The sequence below is a fragment of the Dermacentor variabilis genome, chromosome 11 (genome assembly GCF_050947875.1).
Source record: "Dermacentor variabilis isolate Ectoservices chromosome 11, ASM5094787v1, whole genome shotgun sequence".
Classification (NCBI taxonomy): Eukaryota; Metazoa; Arthropoda; class Arachnida; order Ixodida; family Ixodidae; genus Dermacentor; species Dermacentor variabilis.
In genome coordinates, this window is record NC_134578.1 from 78,646,355 (window position 1) to 78,663,306 (window position 16,952).

The 16,952-nt window shown below is 45.2% G+C and overlaps 2 protein-coding genes across 2 annotated transcripts in view; both read left to right on the forward strand.

Moving 5' to 3' along the window:
* The window catches only part of LOC142564592 (uncharacterized), a 207,114-nt gene that overhangs the window by 71,520 nt on the left and 118,642 nt on the right, over window positions 1-16,952 (forward strand). The window lies entirely within an intron of this gene.
* Window positions 1,569-12,311, forward strand: LOC142563684 (uncharacterized). The gene is made up of 3 exons (XM_075674278.1): window positions 1,569-2,206; window positions 4,238-4,926; window positions 9,528-12,311. The coding sequence occupies exons 1-3, from the start codon at window positions 2,092-2,094 to the stop codon at window positions 9,618-9,620; spliced, it is 897 nt and encodes a 298-aa protein (XP_075530393.1). The 5' UTR covers window positions 1,569-2,091; the 3' UTR covers window positions 9,621-12,311.

Below are 16,952 nucleotides of genomic sequence, written 5' to 3' on the forward strand. Positions count from 1 at the left end.
CATGTCGCAGAAACGAGACGAGGCAACTGCGTTCGATGCGAACGAAATCAAGATTCTTCTTTTTCTTTATTGCTTTTCATTAGCGCGCGCGCCTCTGGAGCCCGCCGCCTTCTTTCTCTTCTTGTCCGTTCCCATGAGTTTCAACAACATCTAACTGCTGTGTTTTCAGCGACGTACGAATTGCTTGCAACTTTTCCCCGACTGGCAAACAAATCTCATGAAATATGAAAAATACCACGCGGCTACGCGCCCACGCACATCATAAAGGAGCGCCCTCTAATAAGCTTATTGAACCCCCCCTCCTCGTAGTCGGCGCCTGTGCGAGCAACATAGGTGACTATTATTGCTTTGGACAAGATAAGCTGAGGGTACAACCTTTAGGAGTGTTCCTCGTGGGACACACTATAGTGTTCCGCCTGACGCCGAAGCTGAATCTTGTTAGTAGAAAACAAAGTGATGCAACGTTAAGCTGCGCTGAAAAATCACAATGGTGGATAATCATAATGAAGTGTTTCTCTTTGCAGAAAGTATGTCCGAGCCCTTGGTAGTTTAAGTATACAATACTTGTTTAAATAAGCGACATATAAAAAAGGGTAGGAGATCATGAAAGCATTGTAGGTAAACAGGAAATGAACTTGTCAGTGCGCTCTTTTGCCCAATATGAAAAAAACAGCGTCCTTAAAGGAGCATACAGGTGGACGCATGTGCAGAACGGCAGTGCTCGCTCAGGTATTACAGTTTTTGTTCGTCTTATACATCAGTACATGAGATTGAGCTCGTGGATGTAAAGCAACAGGCTGGTGTTCTGTCAATAAAATTGTATTGCTAATAAGCGCTTGTTCTTTGTGGCATGCTTGCATCTCTATGGTTGTGCTTCGCGAAGTTTCAGCCCACTTTGAAAGGTAAATCAAGAAATCTGCACCAAGATCGTGCGATATAACGTCGCTTCCATGCTATCAGCGAGAAAAGCTTATTTCTTGCCATAATGTACTCAGCTGAAAATTGCTATGTGCAATACTAGCACTAGTATTTGTCGCAGGTAGAAATCTAGTGGTTAGGACATATTCGAAGGGTATTATAGTACATCGATTTACTCGAACTTAGTCCAGGCTACAAGTGATTTTACGTATCATCAACACTGCGTAAAAAGTAGGAGTTTATGGGATTATACATGGCGCGGAAACTTACCTTCATGTGTTTAGAAAAATGAAGTTATTGGGAAAAATAAAACGTAATAATGAACGCCACAAGAACACCTGATCGACACAAACGCTTGTAGTACCTCTAATTCGCATGGTAGGTCAACGATCGTAGCGCCAGAGTTCCCTCTATTAATTTTTGTGCGGAACTGCACTCTGAGGCAAGCGCGCGGAAGGCTATTTTCTCGCTAGGCCGGTGATCTCGGAAGCCGCGCGGCGGATGAAGCCACGTTGGGAGGGGGAAGTCCTACTTTGGGCGCCCTCCGTTTTCATCGACCAGCGCTGCGGTCGGACGCCCGGCGAGCGGCCGACGCATGCGCAAAACGGCCGCGCTCACCCGGGTCTTTCAGTTTTTGTTCGTTTTTTCCTTCGAGACCGCTCGCAGGGATAAAGCGGCGGGTTTGTTGTCGTTGGGCAGCGGCAATTCGGCGCGGGCAGCCGGTTCGCAGTGGCTGCCGGTTCTCTTTTCTCCTGCGCCGTGTCTGGCAGTCGGCTGCAGCACGTTTCGTGCGCCCCGTCGCAAGTTGCTACCGAGCCACATGGGACGAGGGATGTCCTCTACGCTGCGTCGCCGACATGTATGGATGCAGCGTGGACGGAGCTGCGCGACTCAGCGACGAGGAAGCACTTGAGTCCGCACACGCTTTCCGTCATTAGCACCTCGGGGACCGCGGTTGTTGTCAAGCTGCCGGCGGAGGCCGGGCTTTCTGCGGCGTGCGGTTTGTTGCCACCATTCACGGTTCTACGGTTTGCGTGGGTGACCCGACGCGCAGTTCGTGCTGCGGCTGTGTTCCACGCTCAAAAGCGCTCGACAATCAAGTCATCTTCTCGGTACCGCTTCTCCGCTGACTGTGTGACTTTGCAGTGCGCGTGTTCCGTTTGAGTGTCCGCGATGTTGCACGCTAGTCAAGTCTTCGTGGCCCTTCTCTTCTGCTTGGCCCCATCGGGCGTCCTCTTCGCCGATGCCGGCGATGCGTTTCGCAGCAAGGTACCGCCGGGTACAATTGGTACGTGACTTTTCTTTTTGAATCTTCACTCACGTCTCTCGATCGGGCTGGATGGAAATTGGGAGGGTGTTTTGCATGTCGTATAATATGCTCTTGATTCGGCATCCGTTTGTGCCGCGAGTGCCAATTGCAGAAAAGAAATTTGATTCGCGCAGAAGTGGACGCTATTGTAGTGCGTCGCACTGGCGTCGGTCGAGCGCACTTTCGTACGCTGACCGCGCTGTGATAGATTTGATAAACATGAAAAGGTGCACTTGAATCGGCAGGAATGTCTGGGTCGAGCACTTGAAATGATACCCGGACGTATGCGTTCGAACCGCACAGAAGCAACGCGCAATCGTTGTCTTGGAGCTTGGCCCTGGCTAGCAACCTGGACTAATTAGAATGTAATCGTCGCAGTCGTTCGTTCTTTATTTTTTTCTTAAATAAAAGCTTATCTTACCTTTCATTATCCCCGAGTAGGCAAATAATGGTCGTGCCAGTTTTGCGCCTGATTGTGTTTGACCTGCATTCGACTTTTCAAGTAAGATCGAAGCGCAAAAAAACTTTGTATACAGCAAGATCGACACCAATCTGTGTTGAGAACTGCAATGTAGTAAAGCTTCCCGAGTTCAACCTAAATTAGTTGATTTGGAGTGGCGGTTGTGTCATTGCGAACATTATTGCCGCACTTCACAAATATTTACCTATATTCACTCGTTGGAAAAAAAAAACGTATGAAAACTCAGTATGCGTAGGGATATTGTAGTGATGAATGTGGTGGACTTACTGCTAAATATATAAGGCTTGGTGTTAGTGTTTCTAACGTTCCCCACGAAGTAGCGCATTTTTTTCCGAACAATAACTAAGTGCCCTGTGTGGTCATTCATTAAATGGATTAGAGCGTGCCGCCCAACCTGTTGCTTTTTTTTCTTTTTTGCACCTTCATTAACCGCATCATGCTGAGGATTGTACATGGTCGTAAATTTATGTGTTCTACCTACACATTATGTTAATGATATATTGCTGCTTTTGGGTCTTCAACGACGAGTTGCGTTCTGACCAGCAAGCTTTGATTAACTGCTCTCGTAGCGCTCCAGTGAAATGCATTTTTGGTTCATACATTTTCTTTCGTGCATTTTTCAGGCTGCTCTTTTGAATGGTCCATAAATGAGGTGTAGAGCAGATACTTGGCTACATGTGAACGCATAAAATTACTCCAGCTGATGCAGAAGGGATATAGTTAGGAAGGTGCGAACAGCACTGTAATTGTAGTCGACAGGTATATACAATTTCATCAGAAAAGGTTGCGTTCTTCGGCTGTCAGCATTTATCCAAACAGTAATTATCCTGCGTGCCTCTGCTTTCTTTAACACTGCGCGCATGGTACTTCCAGTCCACGAACATGCGTGTTATCAGCATGGCATAGCATTTTTGGCAGGAGAGAAGCGAGCGCAGAGTTTTCAAGCAAGAAAACTCAAGCACGGCAGATGACAATTATTGCATACATGTCAAGTCTTCAGAACATTACATGGAGTTTACGAATATGAGTTCATTCGATTTTACGAACGTTACGTTAAGTTTAACTAAAAACAATTTGTGCCAGTGAAACGGTTTCGCTCGCCAGTCCCCGAATCTTGCGTTCGAAGTCGCGTGACGGTGAAAAAATACTAAATGGGTTATTAATTCCAGCAAGTTTATTGATTCCAACGAGTTGCTGAAGCAGTCGCTAAAAATTTCTTTGGCACTTAAAATAAAATTGTTGCTTGTCATTTCATTTTTGTAGCTATCCGCGTACGGCGGTTAAAGTTAAATCAGCTTTACAAAGTGCGCTTGTATCTGTGAAAAGACGGGCGCTCAAAGAGAGCATTAACTCCTGCCCTTCTGCCCTGATCTTATGTCAGCGGGATTTTACGATTTTCAATGTTGACAGGTTGGCAGGTTGCAAGTTTTGTTTGCGCACAAGCCGCAAGGAGTGTGAACCGCATATACAGTGTATCCCAATTTTAGTGCTGTACTTAACGATATTCCCTCTAACCCTGTGCCTTCCAGAGTTGGATCTCCTCAAGATGCTGAACATCAGTACACTGCACAAAGGAGTGGGCCGTACCACAGGCCCGATCTCTAGTCTTCCGGCGTGGAAACTTTTCTCCGGTCTGAACGCTGTCCAGATCCCTCTGGAGCCCGAGTCAAGCTTTCAGCACCAGCTGGCGAGCAGCGGAGCACTTTCAGCCATCTTTGTCACCCGACCTAATCGCCACAGCGTGGCCACATTGTTCAGTATTCACTTACCGGGAAAGATGTCGCCTCTCGTGAGGGTTGCCGTCAATTTTAGGACCCGGCGCTTTGTGCTTTCTTACACTGTGCCAGACTCTATAGCTATGCCTTTGTCAGACGAAGATGAGGGAGCTGGCAAAGCAAGTAGGCGGGACCTCGACATTGCTGACGATATCAGCGAAGCAGATGGCACTGAGCAGGGGGCCGATGATGCAGATGAGGCCTTCCACTTGAACTCTGCTGATGTGCGACATGTCAAGTTCATGCTAGCTTCAGCTAAAGCACTGAAGAAGTCTCACGGCTGGACTTGGATTGGTGTCACCTTGACACGAGAGAAAGTAACTTTGTACGAAAACTGTGAAAAACCAGTTGAAATGGAGCTGGCGCATTCTCCATTGCTGAGGTTTCCGAGTGATGCTCTGGTCTACTTTCGCCAAGAACCTGGATTGAAACGCAAGTTTGTGGTGAGTGTGTGTGTTTACTTGTCATGTGAGCTGATTGTATTCTACCTAAGAGCTGTAAATTAGAGCATAATGCAAAGCGCAATGTAGGTAATACAGATAATTTGCTAGGGGTCTGAGTTATATATAATAAAATGTGTTCACGAGACAATATACCAAGAAGTGTTATGCACTGTTCAAGCATTTTTTTTATTATACCCGTGCGGCAAGTTTCTTCATTCATGCTAGTTGAGAAATTGTGTAATATTGTTTACGTAAAGTTTCAAGACAGTTTCAGCCGTCATCTCTTGTAAGCGGTAGTTCATTCTATGTGATTTTGCCCCGCAATGCTCAAAGAAGGATTTTTAACACTACATCGACTAGAATATCTATGCGAGTCGCTCTAAAATTTGGTATGGTATCCTCAAGATGTCTGATAAATAGGCATCCTTTGATCACATCCCCTTTTCCAGTGGGAATTTCCTTAGGGTGTCATTTAACACATTTAATACTAGAACTCCTTCCATCTTTATCGAACATGTTGTGTCCACGTTTATGAGCAGTGGTCCTGGGAAGGTGGTGCAGACCACTTAAAAATAGGGAGAAGTCGTCATTATATACATAGAAATTTGCTGGGAGATTTGCCGGAAGCGAAGCACGTCGGTGGCTTTCTAGGCTGGAATCAAAGCTGATGCAGAGCTGGTACTTTACAAGTGCTTGGTGCCGGTCATAATGCATGTGAAACGTGTCGCGTTTCTGAAAAAAAGAAGCTCCCGCTGTGACTAGCGCCTTCAGGTCTAAGCGACATGTCTGGTTAGGGCAGTTACGCGGAAGTAGCAGCTTGCTCTGATCGAGACTGTGCAGCTTAGGATCGCGGTCGCAAGAAACTGGATTGGCGATGCCTTCTAGAGCTTGTCCCGTCAAGGTGAGACCCTTGACCAAGAAAAGAGGGGGCTTAGGAGAGGTCGAACGCGGCATGGAAAACGTGACCGGTTTGGAAGGCTACTGATAACTTCCGATTCTTTGCTTCTGCTCACATTTGGAAGGCAACAGGAACATTTTTGTCAATGTTATGCCGCGAAATTTAATCCTGAGCAGAGAACTTTTTAACTATTATGAAGAGAGTAAATAGCGAAAGAAGACGAAATAACGCGGTTTTGCGTTGTAAGAAATGCCCCGGCTACGAAAAATTTCTACGCGTAGAGATAAATAATCATATCTTTTTGCAATAAAATGTAGGTACAGCTACTAGGTACGCCCGAGTCGCAGCCCCCCCCCCCTAACCGTATAAGAAGCACTCATGGGGACCTTGTGCTTACCAGCATAACGCTGTAGGCGGCCGACAGCTCAGCCTCGCATCACGTGGTCAAGTCACACGTTGGGTATAAATAAGGCTGAACACGATGATGCCGTTCGTACAACTATATGATGTAAAATCGACGCCAGGCATATCCTGGCGGGGGATGTGCTGGAAGTGCGCGCAAACTCGTACATTAGTTCGATAAGGCTGATTCAAAGTTTCGTAGGTGTTGCATAATTGCATTTCTTTGAGAGGGAGCTTTTAGCTCGAGGGCAACTACGCTTTCCGTATTCGAATTTGTGTAAAATACAGAAATACTCATTAGACAATAGCTGAAGCTTTTTTAATTAAATTGGTTGCGTTGACGAGATTATGTGAACTCTGCAGCCTGCAGAAAGCAGCATTTTGTGTTACACCTTCAATGTTTTTTTTATGAAGCCTACCGCAAATAGGTGTGGTATAAAAAACAAGCACGAAATTTTCAAGTCCGCAACTCTGCACCGCTAAGAGTTATCGCAGTTCTGTAAAAAAACATCGGTTAGAGAATTTGAAGCGGACACGATATATGAATGAACAGTTTATGTGAAATTGCTTTTATGCATACGAAGGTTTTGTGAAAGTCCTGCTACCGGATTAGTGTTATACCTACTTCATAATGTGAGTTGTCGGCTAGAACACACTAGCTCAGGCCGACCTCTGCCTTTCTTGAACAATATATCTTGCTTTCTCAGACTTGTGTGTAATGAATCAATTTTGTCCGCTTTAGATAATTCAAAATAGTTACATTGTTGTTTATTACCGAGTTATATAGCAGTAAACATGATCCTTCAGTTTTTCTTAATGTTGCCGGTTTTCAACATGCAAGTAAAAGCAGGAAGACCCAAGAAAATGTATCATCCTTACAGTCGTAGCTTTTCGCTTTTCCTTTTGCATGCAACAAACCTCATCGAATTCAGTGCAGTGGATGCCTAGCAAAACGATTTCTTCATTTTCATGTATTTAGATAACACTCGAATGAACTGGGGCCAGCTTACCTCATACAGGCTGGCCTAAATTTCCATATGTGGACCTATAAGTCATACGCGGCCTTGTCATCTTTGGCGTGTTAACCGTAAGTGGTCAGTATAGTGATGTCACGTGGTTTCGCTGGTGGCGAAGGCTATCTGGAAGGAAAATAAATCTGGGCTCTCATTATCTTCCTGTCACTATAAGAAAAACCAAGTGACTTCTCTAAACTATTACAGCTAACTTGCCGAGGCGCTGCCATTGACAGAGATAGTTCCATCCATCGAGACGGCGGCCAGCCTGTCTGAACCAGCTTACTTTGTTTTATCCAGCTTTTAACCCACAGTGTATTTTCATTTGTCGGGCACCATCATGGCTTTGGATTTCCCTGTATTCATATAGGATGCCTGGAGGTAAATATTTCTCCTAAAGGCTCATGCACTGCATATGTCGACAATGAACGAATGAAGAGCGGGAATTTATGCCAAGCAAAGTGTCGTCGGCGCTGTAGATAGGCCTCTTCCCGTCAAATTCGTAGATATGGGACGGGAACCTGCACCCTCCTCACTGACCACAGGAATTATCCAGCCAAAGGGGCCAGATTAAGTAATACGGCCGTAAGCAATTCGGGTTGCGGCGTGCGTGCCATGGGTTGAACTTCTTTTCAAGCAAAACATAGAGCCGGAGGCTTCCGTTTTTGCTTCTTGAGGGCGCTTCGAAATTTCGCGATTGTCCGTTGGTCTGCAGAAGGACGCAGTTTCGGTAATCAATTACTTTAACACATGGAAACTGCGCGGAAAATGGATACATGTGCAGACGGTGACAGCGGAGAAAACTTTTTCATTTATTTGAAAGGATGCAAGTATATTATCGGGCCAAATTAAGATGCGCAGACCGTAAAAGATTCATCAAGTACGTATTTAAAGAAACTGTGTTATAAGGTAAACGTCTGTTGTGCAACTCTGCGCTTGTGGAAATTCTACCGATTATGTGTTCTTCTGAACTAGTCGTGCCGTGGTGCTGCATCTTCGCGACGTTCAGCAGAAAGAACATAAATATATTTCGGGACATGCAGAGACTCTTCCCACGTATATCTAGCCGTGCACGTGCTATCTAAACTGAGAAAGAAACCTGGATGCGTGATATTCTAGGATAAGTAATCCAGTAGAGTACTGCATTTAATGTTTTGTTTTCATTAGGAATGGATTATGCTGAAAAAGAATGTGGGAATGCCATTTCGAAATGGTAGTGTTTTGCTCTTGGTGCAGATATATTTTAGTGTATTCAAGGCGGTATTTACTCGAGTGCAAGCTTCTTATGTATCCTGTGTCGTATGGCGGCTACATTGGCTATTTTTACGCGAAATATGACTTGTTGAATACAAAGGGTTGGAAACTGTATTGCATATAGTCAACAGAATAGCTGTGTTGGGCTAACCACATACATTTCACACATACGTATTGGATGTGTAAAACTATAAGAAGTGATTAAGTATTTCATCAATCTTCGTACAACTACTAGGGATGAACATATTAAGCAAATAAAACAGAGCGGTGCGAGAAAGAACAATAGCGTTGCTTGGCATCGATATACAGTCTGCAGCAAGCACTTTGCGGTCTCGCCCAATAATAATGCTTTTTAGTCACAATTTTGTTGGATTGAAAATTGTCTCACACGGCTGCACATATTCTTCAGCAGAGACAGCGTTTCACTCTACTAACGGATTACATTTTGCATGTTTAATGGTATAAAAAATCCTTGAAACGATAACAATGTACGTGTTTGCAAAAGTAAGCTGATACCAAGTGATATTTTTCCTGTTTGCTGATCATAGATTTATAACATTCGAAATAATTTGGTGCACATCATACGAATATTCCTTTATTATCTCCAAGAGCTGCTAAACATAACATGGCGCCTGGTAAATCCACTATCAGAGTGCCCACACCGTGCAAGTTTATTTTTGCCTGTCATCCCTATAACTTCAGTTTTAGAGGAAGCTCCCGTGCAATGAGCTTCCGCACGTGAAATACAGTTGCTGTATTTATGAACTTGTCCATAGTTTTTCAGTTCAGTCCTTGCTGAGGTTGTCTTGGCAGGAATATTAGAAAGGCAACATGTTTTTCTCGGATGTCGTCTGGATACCCATTGCATGTTTCTTTCGCATAGATGTCTTGCCAAGTGTCCCTATTCTTGTCACTAAAGACTGCAATCGCTGTTTCTCCTTTGTGCTGTCATAGGATGACAGCACGTCACTCATTCCTAATTGCTTCTAAGAATTGCGATTTCCATTCTGCAACATTTCCAATTTTTCTTACAGGGCTCGGTTCAAGTCGCTCGCTTGTACAGTAACCGCATCACGTCGCGGCCGTGGAAGTGCTCGAGTACTGGCACTGCAAGCTTGGAAGAATGAACTCGGCAGCCAATGTTGTGCGAATCACCCGCCAAGGGCTTCACATTGTGATGAGGAGTACCATTCACGCACATCCTTATTAGAAAAAAAACGTGAAGGGCTGTGGGCCACACGTAAATCGAGAATTTCGGTAGTAATTATGTGAATATTGGTCAAAAGTTGGTCGCTGGGACCATTTTTGTGAGCAGAATTAACATGTGCCTGCATTACGATTTTCATACAGTGCTTAAGAGAAGGTTGTCTAGTTGTAAGTGCTTACCTTATAAATGTGTTCTTTGAGTGGAATGGGGAACCACAGTGCCAAGGAAGAAGGTGAATCATTCCACTGGCTGCAAGCCGTGCATAAGCAGCCTGACTGCGCAAATGCTTCTGCTGTACAGTGTTGCAAACATTGAAGAAATTGTTGAGTCTTTAGCTTGGTGAAAATGTTTACAATGAAGGTTGTGGCAAAATGTGCGCACAACATGTACACTGTATTTCGTGCGGGAAAATTCTAAATTGCATTTGCTTTTCGTTGACTGTGAAATTGAAGCAGGTGGCGTATGTATATCTGTAAGTAGTGATTACAAATCATTTTTTTTTATTTTTATGCATTTTTTGTTGTATGCACGGTGTATGAATATCACAGTTATGCTGCTTTTTTATTTGGCTTTTATGCTGCAGCAGTTTTACGCAACTGACATTGCGTTGTTTTCATTAAGTGTAATACAAGGAACAGATATCTTTTCCCACTTCCTTGTCCCCTCAAATATCCGAAAAGCAAAGTAGGCAGTATCCGAAACCCACAGATCAATGCTTGCTCTCTAGACTCATCTAAGGGGGGGTTTGCTGCTTATATCTTTATTTTAAAACAGTCATTAGGTGTGAAAGTTAACCTCAGAATGGCGATATTCTTTACCATTTCTTTATATTCAAGTCATTAAGTCACTTTGTTTCGTCTCTAAGTGTGCGCATTTATCGCCCAAGATCAAATTAAATATTAAACGATTCGCGAACCTCTTCGAACATTTCCCAAACGTGCAAAATTTAAATAATACGCAGAATTCAAATAGTATTATAATAATCTTCCTGCTGAAAGATGTGAACTATGGGCTGTGGAATTTGAAAATTCTATCTGAAAGGGCTTATCCTGTAGCTACCAGAATAGGAAGCGTCTGCCCATCACATATTTGTTTTCCTAGGCTGGCCACACGACTAGTTTTCATTCAAATATCGCATATGGATTTTAATGGTCAGTGAAACTGGCGTTTGTGTCAGTCGATAGCTTTTGTAATCACCTCCGTATCCTTCTGCATAGTTTACTGCGTGAATATCCGCAGAAAAAAAAATCAGTCATTCAGTACTTCTAAAGAGACACCTCACATGGCAGACCAACTCAGTAGCGAAAGCTTAGCCTGACCAAATATCTGGAATGTGTAACGGCAATGTACTCCATGTTTTGCATGGATAAATCAGTCACCTAAAGGAAGGTCGGAACAGGGGATTACGAGAGAAGAAAGAAAAATTTTAAGAGCAGCAATTGAACCAAGACTTGTCGGTCGAACTGCCTGCTAGGTTTTTGCGTTCTAGTTAAGTGTTATGAGCGAATCAAGCAGCTATTTCTCCACAGCAAGCAGTGGCTATTGAAGGCGTGGCGACCGCCACTAGCTGGCACATGTGCGACTCTGGTGTGGTGCACGGTACTCTGCACATATTGAAAGTGATTCAAAGTAAGCCAGTGAACCGACTTTCCAAGAGTGCTGGAAATGATAGCGTGTTGTGCTCTGTATTTATGACGTGTGTATAGAAGCGCGTGTACGTGCTGCTTTTAAGTGGTTAGAAAAAGTTATGTACCTAATCGCCCGTGCAAGTGACCGTCAATTTTAAACATTCTGCCATCTGTCTTTGTAGTCCTTTTTTTGTGTGTTCCTAGGTTTCTTGGCGGCGGGAACTTATTGTCAAGAAAAATGCTACCTGGAGTCCTCACTGCCCTTGGGGGTTGTGGACATTAACGTAAAGACTGACTACTTACGTTTGAGTATAAAGGAGTAAGGCACATCTGCGTGTCGCAAAAACTAGTATGAATGCTCCAAAAAGAGTTTATAAAACGGTTGCTTATAGTTTATTTATCTTTTCGTGCCATAGTTCTTTTTTTCACCCTTGTCGTCTCTAAACATGGTGGAAAGCCGTGCATAGTCATTTGTAATATATTTGACGGTCAGGTTAAAATACTTTTTTCTTGCGCCGTGAAGTTCGACGGCTGCCTATACTTCTGACGAGCTTGTAACATTTGTACACAGCACTCAACCAGAAATTCTTGGTAAAAGTGTGGCATATTTATACTCACCTGTCTGCTGTGTGCCATTGCACGTGCGCCCTCTGGCGTATTCCCCCTTAGGACTGAGGAGGCCGCAACTCAACATTTAAGGCAGGCATGCAGGTTCAACTTGTACAAATTCAGGATCGCGTGTAGAGGAACTCGTGTCGAAGTGATTGTAACACTGCGGCGTCCCGAATCAATGTGTTCGTGTACGTGGTGTATGTAGTACATGTTGAATTGCTTCTTGAAGGTCAACAGGAAAGCAGGCGGCTTGCCGGAAGAAGTTCTTTCTGGTGAATCTTTTTTGTTTTGTTTGTTTGATGCCGTCTTTATGCAACGGATGTAAAACTAGCTTCACTCTTGGACAATATTAAAACGACGTACACGACCAATCATTGTGAACTGTCGTGTTCCTGCTTCCGTCTTTTTTTTGTATTTTTGGGCTGGTCAAGAGAGTTCCATTTGGAGCTCAGGCACGGCGGCGCCGTTTGCCGCTCGCGGTCCATTCGCGATGCTGTGAGTAGCACAGTTTAGAAAGTAAAACAGCGTTTCACAATCTAGTCTCTAATTACCCGGCGAGTAATGCGTCCATTGTTGACTGAGAAACGATAAGACAGATCTGGAAACGAAGAGTGGCCCATATTTTGCCATGGAGAACGCTTTCGCAACTGTCGCGGCGTTGAGGAGGGCTTGGCGAGGGCGCGAGGGGCGATTAACTGACAGCGTTGAAGTGTCGAGCGGCACTGATAAGCGCTGGATCTGGGGCTTCCCGGCAGCGGGTAATTTAATCCCCGTGTGAAGGTTCTTGGAAGGAGTTGATTGTACGTGCTACATTCTTGCGGTGCTTGATGTCGAGTTTATATCAAGATCCCACGTTCACAAGGCCATGGAAAACGAAGCGCGCGCTTAAGGTTACCGTGGGCCTATAGCTTCTACATTTGGTTCACAAAACTAAGCCCCGTGTACTTAGATTTAGGTGCACGTTGAAGAACCCCAGGTGGTCGAAATTTCCGGAGTCCTCCACTAGGCGTGCCTCGTAATCAGAGTGGTTTTGGCACGTAAAACACCATAATTTTTTTTTTACAAAACTATGCAACGCGTGAAAACAAGGCAGTCGAAGAACGATGCGTCGTAGATTACAGGAGAGTGAAATAAAGCCAATTCAATAAATAAGTTTGTAACTAGTGTTCACCTAATTAGCACGCCAGTTTTGAAAGTATTTTCTAGGGCAATTTTGAAGTTTTGCCTGAAGCTAGGAAAAAAAATTGCCGAGCCTACAAATGAACGCGAGAATGATACAATGGCGTTCTAATTCCCTTGGGTACCCTATTTCTAAAACTAGCTAATGACATGGCAGTGCCGACGATTATTTTTATGAGGTACATCGTTGATTTACCAGGAACATCTAAGGGCAGCTAAAATACCCGCAACGAAATGTATCCCTTCGTAGATAATGCCGGTTGCGGCTTCGTGTGTCGAGAAATGCTAGATACACTGTTTCATCGGAATGCATTGGGATAAAATAAGTGGGTGCGTCGGTTAATGACTGGTGAAACACTGATATAAATATTAAGCTAGATCTGTGGATGTCTCTTCTCGAAGCGGACACTAGTCAGTTTTACTGTGAGCGAGAGCATAACATGGTACGAATGTCGTAAAAGCAATTGGTGAAATACGCCTCATTACGACTTACTGCACAAGCCTTCAATTATATCTTACATGTAACTAGGGTTTGACCGTTACATAAGGGGCCATGACACCAAATTTTCGTACTTGAATTATGCGTTCCATGTTAAACTGTACGCTTCCAATAGCAAGGTGGCCGACTTTGAGCGCATTCTGTGCGGTGCAAAATATTTTGTTTTTGTCCCACATTTAGTGTACAGCAGTCTGGCAACAGTAAGGTGGCAACATTAATTGTCCTCGTTAAATACTTCGTAAAAGGCAAAGATTCTCGCATTCTTCCTGCAGGTCTAACGTGCAGTACGCGGGCATTACGCTATGATGAAACACGGCTACTGACGAACCCGATGACACGCCGCTTCATGTAGGATATTGTTTTTGGTAAGTTTGTGGAGTCTTGCGGTGCAGCTTTCATTTCATGAAATATTGACAAAGACAGCTTTATTCCCGAGTGCTGGAACGTACACGATGTGTATGGGATGAGAGATTACTTGGACCAAGATTGCTTCAAAGACTTTGTCTAATAAATGAAACTAGATACATGTGCATACAATCTGCATATTATCGCGTTCTTCTTTATTAGACGTGCGAATATAATTATGGGGCGTGAGGCAATTATACTGCCAGAAACGCTTTGGCACCTATGGTTAAGATGCCAACCAGGCGTAGGGAATAGCTTATGAATGGAGTGTTTCCGTTTAGGTACTGTGTACGCGTGCCTTTTATTCGTGATGGAAGAGCAATGCGTGCACCTTAAAATGTGTCGTGTGAGGCAGTAAGCACTCATCGTGTATAGTGTCCCCATAAGCGATATTTAGAAATGTGCCGGCTTTGCTTTGCCCGTGTTACCTATGATAGGGCACAGCTTTGGGTAGCAGTTAGCCTAGAGACTGACGCTGGAACCTTGACGAGGAAAACGAGAGCGAGACGAGATTTTTTTTTGTGTGTGTGTGTGACAAAATATGTAACGAAGAAGGAAGGATGTTGCGGTAAAATCGTCACGGCTTCAATTACACATAGCACGTTGCCAAGCACTCATGGATTAAAACAACCTGGAATCGTAGAGGTCATAAAGAAGAGGAAAGAAAATTCGGAAAATGTTTTGTCGGCACAAATAAATTACATAAAACGAATGCATAAGTATAACGAATCTTTGTGACAAGATCCGATAAGCCATACGCGAACATTCACATGGTAGCAGGCTCACGGTTACAGGTTATGTGTGGCTGAGTTAACTGAAATTCACACCGCCGAGAGTGCGCGTTCTACACAATAACCTCTATACCAACCTAAGCAGCCGATACATGACCCATGTCTACGCACTCATCCGCAAAGCGGCCTAGCTAGCGTTGGGACTCCCTGCCTGCGCTAGCAGGTAGCTCCTTGTGGTCAAGGAAAGCCACAACACTGTCGCCGAACTCATCGCCATCCACCGCCGCGGCCAGGAGCTACGCCTGCATCGAACAGAACAAGGACGCAGCATCTCACGTACCCCTGAACTGCAGCCACCTGCCACGACTTCTCCAGATACGCTACCACTCATTCCAGAAGCCAGACGTCCACTACATGTAGCAGTTTTCCAGGGCATATGAACCCGGAAAATAACAGCCCGTAGGCAGAACGGATAGGATACTACACCTGGGCCACCACACCTAACTCCCGAGGCACATACATGCTACTGTGCAGACGCCAGTGTATAGTAAAAGGGATTGGGCAGGCAGTAGTCGATCACCGCCTTTACACGTTACACATAGAGCTCGTACCTACAACAGACCCCACCATAGCTGAGCACACGCAATCGCAGCAGCAATCGAGCGCCTTCCATACTCACCCACAGGCACACCTATAATATTCACGGACTCCATGTCAGTGTGCAGCATGCTTCTGCATAGCGAAGTACCACAAATATCACGAAACACTTAAAGCTACATCTTTATCATCCTGTAGAGATCGTCTGAATTCCTGGTTACATGGGAATGTCGGGTAATGAACACGCTAGTGAGCTTGTCTGTGAAACAATAAACCAGGCTCCTGACATTCCCCGGCCAGAACTAGGCGATTGATTATCGATCGCGCTACACCTCAAGCCATATCGAGACGTGCGCCAAATATTTCCCAAGGTGCATCCCGATCTGCCGCGCCCACAAGGCGTGCTCATCCGCCAGGCACAAACCAGCACCCTCCTGATTCCGCCTCTATGCATCTTCTTAATGGCCTCCGCATCGAAAGCCCTCCGCTGTGCCGTCACTCTTGAGGGAACCCTAATAACCCTTACATTTTATGACGCTGCTTCCTACGCTACACCCTATGCACCCCTTGACTCCATCACCTCTAAACCCACGGCCTAGTGGCTGACCACAACCACTTCGTGCCAAGATCAACAGCACCTTGCGGTCTTCATCGGCGACGCACTGAAGATTGCTGCAAGCAAAGCCTTATACTGAGGCCCCGACAACCTGCCTCCCTTTCCTACGATGTATTGTTTTCTCTCTTCTCACTCGGTCGATCATGACTGCAACTTGTGGCAGAATTTATTTAGGTATTCCTATGGCACTAGCGAGTATTTTCGAACAGGCTTTCCTAATTTTTTTTTTTACATTGTAGTTGTTACAACCTCACTGGGTTTCTCATTGCGTCCGCAGCTTCGCCGAGCTGGGGGAGAGAGAGTGAAAGCAGAGTACAAAAATAGCATCGCACAGCATAGCTACGCGGCGAGGGTAGGTGGAGCCTAGCAGGGAAGAAGGAGCGCCGCGCACGCGGGCGAGCGAGGAACGCGGTCCGGATGCATGCCCTCTCCTGTGGCGTGCCAGGCAAGAGGTTCCGGCGAGGGAGGAGGGGTGTTCTTCGGCGGCTGCTAAGGTGCCTAGATGAACTCCTCGCCCACCGCTCAGTACAGAGGTGGTAACGGCGGCGTCTACTATGGCGTTGGCCACGCGAATCGCGTACGCCGTAGTAGACGCCCTTGGCGGACGCCGTACAATAGCCGTACGGCGCCGTAGCGACGCGTTGCCGGCGCTCGTGTCTTGTGTGCGGTTTGGCACTACTTTACTGGCCTTTCCCCAGCTCCGATAGTCTCTAATGTTTGCGATCGCAGAGCCAGCATAATTTTTTCATTAAGGCATCTCTACGGTGTGGTCGTCTCGCAAAGGTACATTCGTCCTTCGCCTACTCTCACGAAAAAAAGTCCAAATGAAGCACCAGAGGTTTTGTAGATTCCGTTAAGCCAAGTTCGTGAGGGGTAGCAGCTAAAAGCCGATTCACTGTCGTGCTGAAACTGAGCGTTCTGTAAAGACCCAACCGAAAGTGGAAGAACGGATATCCACAGAACCTTTACGTTTGTCGTTCACGTA

Coding starts and splice junctions, on each gene's coding strand:
- LOC142563684 (XM_075674278.1), top strand. CDS start 2,092: ATGTTGCACGCTAGTCAAGTCTTCGTGGCCCTTCTCTTCTGCTTGGCC. Junction 2,207..4,237: donor GGTACCGCCGGGTACAATTG/GTACGTGACTTT, acceptor TGTGCCTTCCAG/AGTTGGATCTCCTCAAGATG. Junction 4,927..9,527: donor GATTGAAACGCAAGTTTGTG/GTGAGTGTGTGT, acceptor TTTTTCTTACAG/GGCTCGGTTCAAGTCGCTCG.